General features: G+C 45.2%; 1 protein-coding gene across 1 annotated transcript; it reads right to left on the bottom strand.

The window, feature by feature from the left end:
• Positions 1 to 11,099: 11,099 nt before the first annotated feature.
• PKDREJ (polycystin family receptor for egg jelly) lies at positions 11,100 to 17,171 on the bottom strand. Its single transcript, XM_079304992.1, has one exon. The coding sequence runs from the start codon at positions 17,162 to 17,164 to the stop codon at positions 11,204 to 11,206; it is 5,961 nt and encodes a 1,986-aa protein (XP_079161118.1). The 5' UTR covers positions 17,165 to 17,171; the 3' UTR covers positions 11,100 to 11,203.
• Positions 17,172 to 17,238: the final 67 nt, after the last annotated feature.

Below are 17,238 nucleotides of genomic sequence, written 5' to 3'. Positions count from 1 at the left end.
GACAGGCACTCCTTAGCAATAGCCAACTTCAGTACTTGTCAAGTCACCATTTCAATTGCACAGCTTTAAATCGGAAATTCTCTTCTGAAGCTGCATGCATGTGAATATAAAATAAAAAAGGTTTTACTGCTCCTGGTTTTGTCACTGCTGTAAAGCTGAAGTCCCCAACTCCTGAAAGCGGGAGCTACTAGCAGAGAGACTTGCAGTTAACTCCAGTGTACTTACTTTATGTCACAGACTGTACTGCTTGCTCCAGGGTGTTGAGGGAGTGCATTTATTAATAATTTGGCAACCTGCTTTGGAAAATCTAAAGCTTTATTTTTTCTGGAAGCTCCTGGCAAAATAATACAAAAGCCAGTTGAGTGTCTGTCTGCACTGCGCACCCAGCAAGGGCACCTGACTTACTCCTGGGCTTAAGTCAAACTTGGTTATGGTAGTAATATGGATAAAAGGTATTCTGACAACTCGTACTGCCTTCTCCTTGCCTCTGTACACACACAAGTGTGTGGGAGTGTGTCCAGCACTGTGCTCCTCTCTCCTTTTTCTGTCTACTCAAATAGAAAATTATATGGCCAGAGCCTTCCACTATTAGGAAAGATCAGGTACCTTACCATGGCAGATCAGCCTGTCAACAAGTGCCTGGGATACAAAGACAGGATTGTGTTTGCAAAGCTCCCCTTGTAGGATTCCTAGCTCTCATCAATGCAGAGCCATTGGACAAGGCCCTCGGTCCAGCAGATTCCTGCAGCACTGCACTCTGGATGTGTGAGCAAGCCAAGAAAGATGGGGTGTGAAGCTGTTTCTTAAAAGCATCTATAGAAGTGTGGTGCTTCAACATTATTCTTTTGCTTTTGGCACCTGAGCAATCCAAATAGAGCTGGAATGTTAACAATGAGCTTGGATAATCTAGAGCTTGGATAGCCTAAATTAAGATTCACATTCAGACTCTTCAGGAATGGACCTGATCAAAGGTGAGCCATTGCTCTGCTAAGTGGAATGGGGAAAACCAGTAGCACTGTGGGGTGTGGAATAATAAAGAGACAGCTGCCCAAGGACAACAGCCCCAACAGTTGGTGATCACAGCTGTTTCCATTCTTTAGGAAACAGACCAGTCTTATTGGGGTGAAATGCTGAGTGCATGCCTGACTTCCAGCTCCAGAGGGCTCCTGACCATGTCTGCCTGATGGATTTGTTGACCATGATGGCCTCCACCAAGTTACTCATGCATTTAAAGCAAAGTGTTTTATTTTATGGGGAGTTTAATGCCTGCAGACATGGCTGTAACTGAATAATTTCTGGTCAAACTATCCCTGCTTAGCAGGGGGAGAAAAGGCTTTGGTCCCTGAAAATATAAATATATAGTGAACATCCACACACCCTGATGTCACATGGTCTGACAAGGATTGTCCAATCTACATAACAAAGCACTGCTATTCAAAACTCCACATCATGCCAAATAGCTCTTAAGAAGCGTTTTTGCTATAGATACTTCATTCATACTATGTGTATGTATTGCTCAGCTGAGGGAGGCTGCATTGGGGGAAGGGATATTCCCAGAAACACCAGGCTGGCAGTCAGCAGTATTCTAGCAAGAAAATATTGGTATAGTAGAGTTGTCAATGGGGCTAGGAAATAGGTTAAATGCAAATCTTTGCATGGTATTGAAGCAGGGCACAAAAATTGATTGTTGTCTTTCCTGCCAATGCTGACAGTTGTTAACACTCCTTCTGCTTGGAAAAAAACGACATCACTTTAAGTACCAAGGGTCATGTTCAGGGTCAATAGAGCACATTATTTGGCTCATGCAGTGCACACTGCCAGGATTATAATGCTCATAGCAGAAATGAAGTCTGTGATCTCAGAGGCCACTTACACAACTGAGTATTGAGTTTGGTAGCGTCCACCCATAGTATGTATATGGGGCTGATAACTTACACAGCTCACATTTGAATTCTCCTAGTGTCTGAACTTCTTTGGGAGCACCCGTTTTTAAGCTACCTGCAAGAAAAACACACACAAAAAAAATCTTGTAGCTTCAAAACACAATGCTGGGAACATATCTGCAAGAAGATTAAAGACATCTGGCTTTGAAAATTAAAACCCAACGGAAAACTGACAATTGCAAACCTTGATTAGAAAATATTTACCCCCCCATCAAGCTGGTTTCCCACATCCCAGTTAAATTTTCTAATTCCTTAGGTCTATAAATTGCAGACTGGGAGCCTAACTATAAAGTTCACCTATTAATTTCATCCATGAAAGAACTCAGGTGACAAAGCACATGTCTGTGGGCTTGAATACCCTTTGCTCAGCTAAGGTCTATACTCCCTAAGTGCTTCCCAGGACACTGTTCCCTCTCTGCTGCTGTGCAGAATTCCAATCCAGTTCTGCAATGCCAATCTCCTCCCTCAAACTGGAGCCATGAAAGGGTTTGGAACCCCACTCAGGAGGCAGGTACCAGGAAGGTGAGTGCTGCAATGAAAAGACTCTGTCTTAATCTTTGCTTCTGGTTCAGCTTGGAATAGAGTTTTGGAAGCTTACCCCTGGCTCCCTTTTCCCATCTGGCTTTCTATGGAAATGAGGCCAATGGAATCACCCTTTACCATGTGTTCTCAACTGACCACAGACTGCCAAAGGACAGCAGGGCATTCCCACTCTTTCAGCTCTGAGCCAGAGACTTTCCCTGCAGAGCTCATTCATTTCACTCAGGCCACTTCCCTATTTATGCATCAGTTCACTAAGGCCATGCCCCTATTTATGCTCCAGCTCAGAGGTTTTCTTTGGGGAAAAATCACCTGGCTGTCCCTCCTTACCCCACAGGTTTGCACCACAGAGGAGTCTCACAGCACACAGACCAGAGGGTTTCAGAAAAAATAAACCAAAAGATGTGTTCCAGAAACACATTCAGAAGCACCTAACACACTCCAACCTGAGTGCCCAGCTGGTGGCCATGCAGCCTACAGGCTGGCATCAGAGGTGATGTAAAACATCCCAAAACACAGAGAATGGGCAGCTGGTATCCAACACTCAACACCTTGGTCCATGGTTTCAGTCTTACTAAATTACACCAGTTACTAATGCAGTAACAAAAAATACTTTTAAATTTTTTTCTTCCGATATTTTTTCCTTATTGCTTTTAAGAAACTAGATTGGCTTGCAGAGGAATCCAACAGGTGCTAACAGCAGCACAAGGTAAGAGGCAGAACTGCAGCACCAGCAGAAAGGCACGACTGGGATGAGGGACCTGCACATCCCTCTTTTGGTGACAGTAAGCTGCTATTTCTGCTTGCCCGACAGAGTGAAACTGAATCCTCAGAGACATCTGCTGACAAGGTGAACTAGGGGCAAGGTGAAGCAGAGCTGGGACTACTTGTCATCTAATGTTCCAGGGAGATCCTCAGAGGCTACAGAGGCTTCATGACAGACATCAAGTTCAGAAAGTCCTAGCCTGTTAAACCCTGAAACTCAATTTTGGAAATTATTTCCCTTACCTCATCACTCCTTTACCGCCAGCCTTTCCTAGTCATTCCTGGCATTTCAGTAACACAGAGTTCTTCAGATGTATCACAAATGGGCTGGGCACCAGATCAATAAATAAATTCACCTTGAGAACACCTTAGAAAACAATATTTTTTCACAAATGAGAGGACCCTTGGATATTATGTGTTTTCCCTACCTCACAGGGATGATTGAGAGCATTTAATTAACTCAAGTGCTTTCACATTTGTCAGTTGTATGGCATGTACATGCTACCCATTTCTCCCTGTATATTGTGATTCAGATTCTTCAAGCTATGCACTAACTCACTAAGAAGTCTACTTTTTGAACCCTGCATTTTAGGAATACTAGCTAGGTCCCCCTAACATACTTAACTTCACTTTTTCTGCAGGTACCCAGCAGTAAAACCAACATACCAGTTGACTGAATGAGATTCAGATTCAAACTTGTATGCAATTTTTTATAATCAGTCTTCCTTAAAAAGGAGAAATCATTAACCCCAAAGAAGAAGAGTATGGAAAGTCACTTGAATCAAACAGAGAAGATATAATGGTGACATTTTCTTTAAAATAGTGCAAAACACCAAGAACCACAACAACAAAAAAGAAGTATTTATGGCAGTGAGGGTCATAGACTTTGGAATGAAGATGTCCTGATCCCAAGTTAAAATAACAGTCCTGGGTTCAGAGCTGAAGTACGTTAGATATAGAAACACCTGCTCTCCTGCAGACCATTGGCATGTAGAACAGAATCTGTTCAATGCCTACCATTGGGAAGGAATGATATCTATGTCCAAACACATTTTTGGCTATGCCAGTTGAAAAGCATATGATCCTGCCTGCAAGGCACAGATAATTTATGATGCTTTCCATCTTACTCCCAGCTTACAAGTCACTGGTAGCAGCTGTACCAAGTTTTATTTCACTGGGAACATCATTTGTCCCAAGAGTTTGTCTATACATTAGCACTTGGGAAAGTTAAAGTCCCCAACTGAAGGTGTGAGGTCAATGAATGCACAGATTTCAGAGTAAATGCTCCCACTCAGAAGTAAAGTTTGCTATACAACAAAGTAAAGCCATTTCCTTCTGAAGAGAGGTATTTAATGGCAAGTTTATGCATGTGCTTCACACCTTTAGTCTAAACCACCAAGCAGACAAGTCCAGAGATGCACTTTAGAGTCACTTCTAAATAGTTCATTTGCTTTGAATAACCATGTCTTTATGTCATAAACCCAGTTGAGCCAGACATTGCTTTATCACATTGGTCAGCTCACTGATTTGGCACTATACACCATCTTAGCAGGATGTGACAGTGTGATAGGTGTCTGTCTCCCCTCCAGACACATGAAGCTGAGTGAGAACTCATTTCTCTCTAACAAACCAGCAGCAGGATAGAAGACCTCTTGAGGAGAAAGTCTAGGGCACTAATCCCTTCTTAATAATGACATGCAAATTTGTCACCACGAGCAGCCCAAATTATCACCAGGTGCTACCACTGTTTTGTTTTTACCTTGGTATGTCCTGAAGCAGCACCATGTCCCAGTAAGGTCACAAGGCTGTCTGGCTGACACATGCTGAGCAGGTCTCTGACAACAGCTTGTCTAGAACTGAATTCTGCCCAAGCATTTTCCACTCTGACTGGAAGCCACAAGGTACTTGAGCACAATCCTTACTTGATGCACATGCCCAGCTCTTCTGCAAAGAACACAGTTAGCCACATGCTTGGGTAACCACTGAACTAACATGCTCCACAGAAACCTGCCAGGTCAAGTCTAGAGTGCTGCAGGGCGCGTGTGAGTTTGGCTCATATGTCCTGGCAAAAGGTGAAGCACACAGATTTCAGTGCCATAGTAAGGAAATAAATGCAGTAAAAGGAAGGCATGGGCTAAGTAGTGCTGAAAGAGTGTTTCTCCATGCTGTCTGCAGCTGATACCTGATATAGACACGGGGAAATGGCTCTTAGTCCAGTTCTCTGGAGACTCCTAAAGACTTCAGGGCAATTCTGCTCGGAGCACTCTGCTAAGAGGCCTGGCAGGCATGCCAGAAATCATAAATCACCCTTAAATTGTCAGGGTCAGTGGCAAAGTAGTAGCACAGATTAGTAATCTGATTTTCTTTGCTTCAAACCTCATTAGCACAAGTATTTACAATGCATAGGTTAAGTCCCTCTTAATACTCCACAGGAGATTCCTGTATTTCTGAGTCACTGATAAACTAGAGAAACCATACAAGAAACAAAGTGCCTATAAACAGATGCAGACTTTGATTTAAAGGGCTGTCAGATAAAACCAACATTGACACACCCTTAATCCCCTCCTACAAAATCCTTTTTTCTTTTACCTGCCAGGAATTTCCTGCAGTATCCACTGTTGATGACAATAATCTATTAAAATATTTACAGCTTGTTTTTCTCCAGGTAAGAGTGCTCTCTAGTAGAAGGGCAGGAGTTCATACTCTGGCATGTCCCAGTGTTTGATATGACAGATATTTAAATGTGCTTGAGCACCAGCAATGCACTTGCCTTCTTCAGAAAAACAATCTGCTGCCTAATTGATCAGGTAATAGATATAACAGCAGAACCTTTTTACTTGCTAGCTAATCCCTAGGTGAACAACTTTCTTCCTCCCGTTCCTTCATGCTACAGCCCTGAAGACATGTTTAGATCTGTGGCTGCCTCCCTGCTCTTCTTTTGATGTGACTTACCTTGGGTTCAGCACAAATTAGCCCAGGCTGTAATATCAGCAAGCCTGACCATTCAGAACTTTCATCCTTACTCACTCTCACAAAGATCACTTGATTGAATTAAACCTTGGTTTACAGCACCATTTCTACCAGGCTGGGGGGTAGTGCTGGCATTGCTATGTTTTCTCTGCTTGGAAGGAACAGAGATTCCTGCAGGCTTCCCTCTAGTCAATGGGTCACAGAGCAGGCCCCAAGCCCCACTCCTGAACAGCTTCCATGGATTCCCCATGGCAGCAGCAGGATAAACAGTCTAGGTCGTCACAGACATGAAAGCCAGTGTGTTTTCTGAACAGTGGTAGGGAAAGAGGAGTAACACATACAGGCAAATCAAACCCCTTCCTTAGGTAAAAGGGCTTTTTGAATACACCATGAATCTCAAAAAGGCATCTATACCTAAGATCCATGATTTAACAAAGCTGAGAAACCAACACTCAACAAAAACTAAGCCCAAGTGCCCCTTACTCAGAGATGGCATGCAGCATAACCTAAATTAGGCAGCATTTAGTAAGAACTTCAAATTAGGTGAGAATTTAAAGCTTCACAGGAAGGCTGCATTTCTATCCACAACACAAGAGATCCGAACACTGAAGTGTTGCTGAAGTGATCATCAGTTTTGGATCACAGAACCGTTATTCTTTGCCAAAATGGAAAAACCAGACCTGAGGTCAGATTCATTAAATCTCCTTCTGGTTCAGTGGCAATAAAAAAAATTAACCTACAGCCATAGTAACCCTCTGTCCTGAATTTATGTTGTCTCCCTTCCAAACTGAAGCTCCCTATTAGAAATTTGTTACATTAATAGCCATAGTGGGGAAGAGCAAGTTGCTCTATTAATATATAAGTGATGACCATTACTTTTTAAGTTGTCCTTAAAAAGAGTTAAGTGCAGGGCCACACATGTACCACTGAAAGTATCAGCTTGGTTAAGCACAATCTAAACTTAGTGCAATACTTTCCAACAGAGTCCAAAAATAGGAACACCAAGATTTTGTGGAAATATAGGAGGAGAGGCTAACACAGTATTTCAGGAAATAAGACACTGTCATTGGACATAATCCTGAAAGGAAGAAATACAGCTCCAGTGATTTATCTCCCCACATAAAGCAAAGTTGGGACCATGAGTAAAGGCTCAGCCACATGACATGGGGTTGCATCTGACAATGTCCATGCTGTGGAGCTGGTGCCCACTTTCTCCTGTGACCAGGAAGATGTTCAGCATTAACACAGTTGGGAAAGGGAATTTTTTCCAATAAAGCATAAGTGCGTCTCGCGGTGTGTTAGGACTGAGCTTGAGCTGGGGACTGCAGAATGAAGTAAAGAAAAACCATCCAGAAGGAAAAGCAAACAAAACTACCACAGGGGTGAGAAGTATGGGGTGAAGAGTGCCAGCTTCAAGAAAACCTGGGAATAAAGACAGGCCTGTCCCTACTATACCTAAAACTTCTGCATGCACATGGCCCAGCACACCTTCTACAGCCATGCTCATTTCCTCTGGGATATACTCCTCAAAGTTTGTTGTCCCCTCTGGTGTGAACAATAAGCACAGAAAAGCACCAGAGAGATCCACTAGCAGCACATCTGATAAGGCAAATCCCAGGGTCACCCCACCCTTAGAAAGTTAAGTTTTCAGGGCTCTTGCTGGGAATTTGCAAACAGGTGCCTTGTTTCACACCAAGGTCACGTCATTGGTTACAGTTTACAGTGGAAATTAAGTATTTTAGTCAGGGGTTAGCAGCTTCCAAACTTCTTGACAGACACCAATGTCAAATTTCTGTCTTCTAGCCAGGTAGCAATAGGAAACAAAGTGAATTCAGGCAGGTACAGGACCTCCTGAATTTTTTAGCAATGTTTTCAGGTTACTCTGTTCAACTCTGTCAGAAAGACTTGGTTTCCCAACTAGTACTTCGATTACTTTGACTAAAAAATATGCAGGTACTGAGGTTGCACTTCTTTCAACACCTGACGCATCAAAGAGGTATGAAGGCACATACACAAAGACCACTTCTGTAATTCTCTGTAGGACACTGAGAAATATGTGTTCTTAGATTGCTGAAGACCTATTTTATCACTGAGTGCCAGGCCGTTCCTTTTGTGCATACTCTGTACCCTACACAGTCTGTTATCCAGAGGGTCTATACTTATGCTCTTTCCTTCCAGAAGTTCTTTTGGACAGACTTACTTCCCTGTTTATCAGAGGTAAAACAGAAGAAAAATGGATTTTTCTCATATAACAAATGTAATCATGGATAGAGATGAATGGTGTGAATCCTAGAATTCAATATAACCAGAGTGGACTGCTCCTCCTGGGTCACATGCTAGGAAGGCAGACATAAAATTTTCACGATTCTGACTTTTTACTCATGCAGCTCAAAATCCACTAAGAACTGGCAGCATCCTCAACATGCCACAGATATTTAATAAACTTTTCTTTGGCTTTAGATCTCCATCTGTCCAGCAAACACAGACAGGTCTGACTAAGATTTTACTGAGGTCCAAAAAGAAAGTGTGGGATTAGAGTAGAGCTGATAAAGCAGCAGAGCTGATGGGATCTTGATAGAAATTTTATGTTGCCCATGTGTTTCAAAGTTTTTCAAAGAGCTGGCTATAGGCCTCAATAGATAAGGCTTGAAAACACTGTGATGTTTCATGCCAGATTTAAATGTACACTTCCTTCCTGCACATACCCATGGCTCCAAGCATGGTTAATAAGTAATAACTTCATCCATGTTGTGAAAATTATGACAAAATGAATGAACAGCTGGGGGAGAAGGCGTAGTGCAAAGTTACTATGGCCTGTAGCTAAAAGCAGACTTCAAAGGAGGCAGCATGGTTCAGGTGTTAGATGGGCAGCAAAAAAAGAAAACAGAAAGAGCAGGTGAAAATGCTATCACCAGGCTCTGACAAAAGAAGCGAAAAACACTTGCCAATCTTCTCTTGCTTTTTCCAGGCCTGGACTAAAGAACAAAGAAGCCCAAACCATTGCAAACATATAGATAACTAATTTGTTTCTTAATCCGAATCCCAGGTTTTTGCCTATCTATTGGGAATTTTGGAGCTTTTTACACTTTTTTTGTTGTAGCAATTTTTGTGCTAGTAAAAACGATTTAATCAACAGATAAGTGCAAAGGTGATGCACAGGCTAGAAAGCTTGGTATCTCAACCAGCCCAGGGAGCACATCTCCATTACAAGTCACCTTACCAGCAGAATCCAAGTATTTTCCTACAACTCTCATCAACCAAAAACTTCTTTGGTCTAACAACCTCGGGCTGCTGCACCTGGATAGAATAAAACTTTCAGGAGAGCCTTCACCAGACTCTTGACATAACCTTGTCATTTTTTAGCGACTCTGAGGAAAGACACAAAGTGACACAAGGTATCACTAATGCTTTAATTCCAGCAGCTTTTTAGCCCTTAACTTACACGGGAAGTTAAGTCTTGAGGAAAATATTTCTGGTATGGGATCCACAAGCATGAAGGTCTTAAATTTTGTTTCTATAAAGCATGTCATTTCAGCTGTAAGAACATAGTTACATATCCTCACTAATTACTAGCACACAGATCCACTTCTTAGGCTCAAAGGTGCCTGGAGTTGGAAGACAGTGGCCTCTAGCTCGGGAACTGTGAGTGTCTCCGGCCGGCAGCTGCTTCCCCGGCTCCGGCCTCCGCTCTTTTCCCTGTTCTCCCCCACTCCCGGTTCTCCGTCCCCTGGCTCACGTTCTCCGCCCGGATCCCGGTTCTCAGCCCCGCTCCCCTTTGCCTCAGAATTCCCGGTTCCCTCCGCCGTCGTTCCGGTTCCCAGCTGCCTCAGGCTCTCCCTAGGTCCCCGATTCCACCCTCACGCGGAGCTCCCAGCTCCTTTCGCCCCCGTCTCCCGATCCTCGACCCCCTCCTCATCTCCCCTCTGCTCCCCGATTCCCGGTTCCCGTGTGTCTTTTCCCGCCCTCAACCCCCCATTTCACGTTCTGTCTCGTGCTCCTGTTTGCTCTCGATTCCCGCTTCCCGCCGGCTCCAGTTCCCCCCGGCGCCCACCTTCCACCCGGGGCTACCCCTTTCCGCTTTCCCCGTTCCCGTTCCGCTTTCCCCGTTCCCGTTCCGCTTTCCCCGATCCCGTTCTGGTTCCCGTTCCCGTTCCCCACACGCGGTGCCCACCGAGCCACTTCCGGGATCGCGCGCGGACGCCGCGGCTCCGGGGCCTCCCTGGCAGGGGCCGGGGGCGCGGAGCGGCCGGCAGGGGGCGCTGTGGGCCCGTGAACGCTCCTGCCCTTCCTCATTCCCTGCTCCGGCTTTGAGCCCCTGGGATAGACACCCAGCCGTCCCCAGCCCCTGGGATAGACACCCAGCCGTCCCCAGCCCCCGGGATAGACTCCCAGGCGTCCCCAGCCCTCGGGATGGACACCCAGGCGTCCCCAGCGTGTTCCCAGCCCCTGGGATGGACACCCACGCATTCCCAGCCCCTCGGGATGGACACACAGGCGTCCCCAGCCCTCGGGATGGACACCCAGACGTTCCCAGCCCCAGGGATAGAAACCCAGGCGTCCCCAGCCTGCCCCCAAGCCCTCGGATGGACACGCCGATGTTTCCAGCCCTCGGGGTATTTTTTATTCTTACATCAGCATGTGCTCAGCCAGAGGTGAGAGCCATGCTCAGCACGGAGCTGCGCATCACCTCTGTGAGCTGGGCAGAGGAGTTGATATTGCCGTGAGAGACAAGGTCATGCTTAGCCACAAAACTTGGGTAGGAGAAGTTTTTTGAAAGCAGCTTCTACTCAAGGACTGGCTGTAGTGGAAACTGTTGGCATTTTCAGTGATGCAAAATTGAATAGCTGTGATAAAAAGACAAGGTGATGGATAACATCTTTGATGAAAATAAGTGCATTTACTTTAAATTTTGCCCTTCTTAGCTTGTTTCCTTTCATTATCTTCCAAAGCCTCATATTACTTGGTGCCTTTGAAATCAGCAAATTTCAGGAAACTCTCTCAGCTTCTTCAGCTGAGTTAACCTCCACATGTTTTTCCTGAGTTACCCATCTGATGTCTTCAAGGTATTTTGGGCGAATTGTGCTCACAGCTGAGAAAAGTAAGGATTTCAGAATTGAATGGAAAAACAAGTTCTCAAGAAAGGAGGTTCCAGATGCTATAAGCCACTCTCGGGAAGTCTGGTAGCCATAGGACAAACCATAGAGCACAACGAAGAAGGATGAGAGCACAGTTATGCTTAGAACCAGCCCCCAGGCCACACAGATACACCACCAGCACAGCACAGGCTCAGTGTCTGAGATCTTGCGAAGCTGCCTGATGGTAGCGCTCAGTCTCCTTCCTTTAGGAAAGATGCCAGATTCTGCCAAATTGAAACTTGACTTCTGGGACTTTTCATCATTAGGAGGAGAATTCACACTTACCGTCTGCTCATCTGTGTCAATTACATTTGCTTCTTTTTCAGATATTACGCAATTATTCCAATACCTAGAATCTACCCTTGGGTACATCTTAGTCACAACAGGAGGAGGATCCTTCTGGGAATACTTAAATAAGGCAATTATTAACATTTCCACGGGGAGGGTAAGTAAAGCACATTCAATTCCTACTGTTATTGATCTCAAATACCTAAGATATATTGGAGCTTTGTCATCTTTGTCAGCATTAAAGAACATAATGTTAACAAGCAAGCTGAATAATATTACTGCTAAAAATGTAGACAACCTTTGGAACCTGGTGAAAGCCCCAGCGATGACAGGAGCAAAAATTGAGAGCCATAGATGGTATTCTGTCAGTCTCCTGTTAAAATTTATAAGAAAATAATCCAATTTGGGTAGAGGTATCTCAGGATCTGTGACAGAAAATTTCCAGTCTCGTGAGGGATTGTTCTTGTCAAGGAAAATCCATTTTCTGCACAGAAAGAACCAGGCCTTCCTGGTGGACATGTCCTCAACTTCAGCTCTGCTTAAGAACCAGGTTGGTGATTTGCCCTCATCATTGAGCCTGACCCTGAAGGATCTAATATCTCCCAAGTTTTTCTTAGTAGTTATCAGAAAGCAATCAACGCTTCCCCGTTGGAAAGACGGAGAAGGCTGGTGCCATAAACAACGGAATTTACTCCTGCCGTGCTGGCCAGTGAGCTGCAGAAAGACCTCCACTGTTGTCCCAGCATTCCAGCGACTGCCTGTGTACAAAGTGACCAAAAAGCTCCCTTGATCAGAGGCCTCGTTGTCTGGCAGAACAATAATGTACTTGATCTCTTTCTCAGCCCTGTCTCTTCCTATAGCCCAGCAGCACAAAAACAAATAGATGGCAAAAATAGAGAGCACTGTTATGAGGGTCAGTGGGTTTTTAGGTATGTCTGCTATCAGGTTTCTCCCCAGATTTACTGCGTTGGGAAGAACTACTACTTTGGCTGCCAGGAACTTGATGTTGGCTGACGGAAGAGGTGGCAGACGCTGACGAGTCTTCTTGGAATCACAGACACAATGTATCTTCTGCCAGTTGGTCAAGGAGCCAAGCCTACATGTGTCTTTGTTCCACTCACTTTCAGTCCCATCCAGATATAAGCAGCAGTCATTAAAAATGTGTATGTCCACCAGTTTCCGGTTTGGGTACCTTAAGATATAGTGTGTCTTCAAGATAATAGAGATGTTCTGACTGTCTACGCCACTTTCCTGCACTGTGATTGTCAGCAGGGACTGTGGGAGACAGACTATATAGGGACCTGTAACACTACAGTCAGCAGTGGTTGTCCCATTTCCACTTGCAACTGTTGGCATGTCATGAAAAGCAGTAAACGAGGCCACAGGCTGAGTATGAGTGAGATTGGTACCTGTAAATACCAGCACCTTGAAAGTAACTTCTAATTCTGTCATGATCTGGAAGTATATGCTTGTGCTAGTTTTATTGACCTCAAAAGTAAATCCTCCAATTGTATAAGTTTCTGTTTTATCGGGTCCCATTACTAAATTAAAAGCTATAACTCCACCTCTCCTGGTAAGAAAAACATCGACACTTTCAGGCGTCATTGGAATTAGATCCCCATTAAGCGTACTCTCTGCCACTTTAAACCCCATGACTGTTGATATGATATCTGATGTGTAACCTAACCAAGGGAATGGGCTCTCATCAAATTCAAAAGTGGCAGTGGCAACCACAGTATTTGGGGTCACTGGTGAACCATCTCCTTTCTCTTTCACTATTGGATAAAAGCAATTGTGGCGGGTGAATTTGGCAGGCAAATATTTTGTAATTTTCCAGGCTTCCTTTTTCTTCAGAGTGATATTCCAATGATCTGTTTCTATTAGAGTTTCTATATCTTCAGGGACTTTTCCCATGGCAACTACTTCTACTATACCTTCCATGATGGAGAAAACATGTTTCATTCCAGTTGCACTGACATTCTTGAGAAGCAGAAGATCAGCACTCAGGATGTTGGACAAGCATCTTAGTATTCCACTGGTCTGAATTTCTACTTCCTCAGACAAACGAGTCCTATGCCTCTGTCTCATCAGACCTCTTGTTACTTCTGTCAATTTCTCAATGGCAAGGTCTTGTGACCTAACATTCATTTTCTCAACTGCATCTGTGACTTCAGAAAGAACAGCCACTACTTGGTTGATTTCCATGATGCTCCTTACTGAAATATTCAAGGCTGTATTAACCACACTTTCCCGAAGCTGAGTCTGAGGGAGCTGGACAGTTGGTGTGTTTTTAACATAGTTTAAGAGTGAGGCTGCAAGATAAGCCAAATAACCAGCTCTTATACGATCTTCAGTCTGCTGATTAGATGTTGACATGCTTAAATGGCTTGCTGAAGCCAGCAGGTCATGAAACACAGCTGAAAGGGATTGAGTTTTAAGTGGGTTCTTCATGTGGACACGTAAACTCCTCTGGGTAAATGCCCCCATGGAATCACGGACTTGAACATAAAGGTTCAAAGTCTGAGAGGCCTCTCCAGCTGTGAGAAAAGATGGTGGAGTTATAGGCTCATAACCAAAGTACAGAATTGGGCCAAATGTGTTTTCTGCCACCGAAGTTATTGAGGTAGTTTGGGGTATGTCGGAAGCTAGTATCACTTTATATGTCAGAGGTGTATGGCTGTCATGAAATTTGCTACACCTAACAACAAATTTTGTCAAAAAGGCTACACCGTAGCGGGGACTGATGTTACACCTGCCACCCCGAGGCGGAATATTTACTTCAAAGGGTGTTACGGAGGATGTGCTCCTACCATCCCAGGTAGTTACACTTAAGTGAAGTTTGTAGGATGGATATTCAGGCTTTATGAAAGTCAGGGCATGTATAGACAAGTAAGCCCCAGACCTCCCTGTTGACGTTTTGGAATCCCAATCAAAATTAATTTCTTTAGAGGTGTCTGAAAAAAGGGACCAGTAATATAGTGGCTTATTGCCTGGTTTACAGTTCGTGCATCTTCCAGATAAAGAAAATCTCTCTGTTGGAATTATACTTTTACCACAGTTTTCAAGGCATCTCATATGCAGAATGAGTGGAGGGCCAGGATCCACCTCTACAATTTGATTAGCATAAGCCTTCCTTCTGCCCTTTCGAATCAGCAGGCGAAAGTAGTATAAGGTGCTTCCTGGGAGGGATTCTGGTGGTATTGTTTGAATGGGACCTGAGGGTGTTATCCATCTCAAATCCTTCTGGAATGGATGGCATCTGTTTTTCAGGCTGAATGTCATGGTTTTATAGTCTGCTGAGTCTTTAGTGCAGTACCAAGTAAATATAAGTTTTCCTTCCTGTGAATCAGGATCAGAGGAATCAGAACCATCAAGAGTCCAGCTCTCAGCAAAACCCACTGTGCGGACTGAGCCTCCTGAAATATTTGCCAACAGATCAGCTCTCTCAATCTGAACATAAATCCTATCATGGGCCTTGAGGACTGTTGAAGTCGTAATTGGGACTACATCAACAGTGAAATAAAACAGATACAACCCGTAATCTAAGGTATAACTGGGAACAGTTAAATGTATCATTTTTACACCAAGCATTGCAGAAGTGTTTACTGGATGTGACCAGTCTGGCTCAGTTTTTGTGTTCTTAGCAGGATAGACACGCCATAAAGAGTTGATAGATACACCAATGTGGCAGTCTATGTTCAACTTGACAAAGAGGAAAAATTCGAATGCCTTTTTCTTGTACAAGATAATGGATTTGGGATCAGGTCTCTGAATCCAACACGTGGTTATCCTACACTCTTTTTTCTCACAAACCACTGGTGCTTCTACAGTTTTTGCAGTATGGTTGCTGACCCTGACACTTAGAAGAGCCGGTGTAGGTGCACTGCTGGTGCAATTCACTTTTGCCACAAACCCCGTGTATTTCTCTACATCAAAGGGTAAAGCAGAACGACGGACAAAACGCACAGCATTTTTTATGTGGTTGTTGTACGTGTACGTGCTACTCTGGACAACATGGTCTTTCTTTGTGCCAAAAAGCTGCAGATAGAAGGTCCACTCACACTGTAACATCGGATGCTGTGTAGGGATAAACCACACTATAAAACTAAAGTTCTGCAGAGAAGAAAGACGGCCACTGCTGAAAATGTGGATGTCAAGGTCTCTTTCTGCCAGTGACCTAACCAAAGCCTTCTTCTGATTCAAATAAAGGTATATTTTGAACTTGTACCACGGTAAGGCCAGAAACTCTATGGTGAGTAAGTAGGAGAGCTCCTTGTATTGGTAGAACACAGTGTATGTGTTAGGGCCATCTGTGGAAAAAGTGCTGTTGTTGTCTTTAGATGTGTAAAATGTTCCCTGGTTGTACCTGAAAATGTAAGCACTGCTGTTGGTCTTCCCTGGATATAGGTTGACATGGATGGGAGTCTCTTTGCCAGCAGTTAAGCTCAGGGTACCATTGAGCAGGTGCAGTTCCCCCGCCAATTCCTCAAACTTCTTTCCATCAACATGGAAGTAAACGCTGGCCACCACTATCTCATCCAAGCTCTGAGATGTAGAAATGGCACAGAAGTTGCTCGACACCGCAAATGAGCTGTAGGAGCAGAGCCAACCTCCTACAGCCTGTGTATCCACCAGTCTGTAGGCAAGTGTACTCAGGCTAAGGGGCTGAAGCCACCAGGATAAGCTGAGGGGCTGCTGGGGAACACTAAGGAGCTTGGAGCTGATACTGAGGACATGCACCAAGTCACGCTCCACCTTGAGAGAGAGGTTGAAGCTTATGTGGGGCATCTGCTCAATACTGACCAAAGCAACGTGGATCCCAGGGTGCCTGTAGCACACAGTCAAGCTGTAGCTGTAGTAGGTGGCACAGGTCTGTTGCAACTCAGCTGTTGGGTAGACAGCAGGTGATGTGTCCTGGTGCTCACTGCTGGGAAGGAGAAGGGTCGAGGGCACACCTCCCCGGCTGCTGAAGCGGTACTGCCAGCCAGCGCTCTTGAGGCGTGCACACCAGCCCAGCTCCACCGGCTGCCACACTCGGGTGACGTGTGTCTGCGGCCAAAGCACGAAAAGCCGCATATCCTGCGTCGAGATCTCGATGCTCACGTTGTGGTGAAAGCACTCGGGTGCAGCGCAGGAGGCAGACGAACACTGCACTGTAAGAAGGCTGGAGGCCCCGGGTGAGGGAGCTTGTCCCGTCTGCAGCACCACCTGGCCTGACCAGCGTGAGATGTTCCTCACGGTGACCGAGTTCAGGTACCAGAGGCAGCAAGGTGGGGATGGTGGCTGCCCTTCGTCCCCCACTACCTCCGGCCCTGTTCCTGGGGCGGGCTGGTAATGCAGGGTCACGGTGCTGTTCCACAGGCACGACACCCTGTGCTCGTTATCCTGCCGCTGGAAGACTTGGCCGTGAGGGCTCGGGCAGCTGACCCGCAGGGGTGACGGCTGGAGACGGACAGGAGACGCGGCTGAGCCCCGGCGGCAGCAGGCGAGCAGTTGCACAAGAAGAAGAAGGAGCGCGGCCATCGCGGCCAGAGGGGACGGGGCGGAGGACCCGCGGCCTGCTGGGCGCGGCTCGTTGGGGTGGCCCAACGGCTGGG

Source organism: Erithacus rubecula (genome assembly GCF_903797595.1).
Source record: "Erithacus rubecula genome assembly, chromosome: 4".
Classification (NCBI taxonomy): Eukaryota; Metazoa; Chordata; class Aves; order Passeriformes; family Muscicapidae; genus Erithacus; species Erithacus rubecula.
Note: the sequence above shows the minus strand (reverse complement) of the source record. Positions and strands in the feature narration are given on the sequence as shown.

Coding starts and splice junctions, on each gene's coding strand:
- PKDREJ (XM_079304992.1), bottom strand. CDS start 17,164: ATGGCCGCGCTCCTTCTTCTTCTTGTGCAACTGCTCGCCTGCTGCCGC.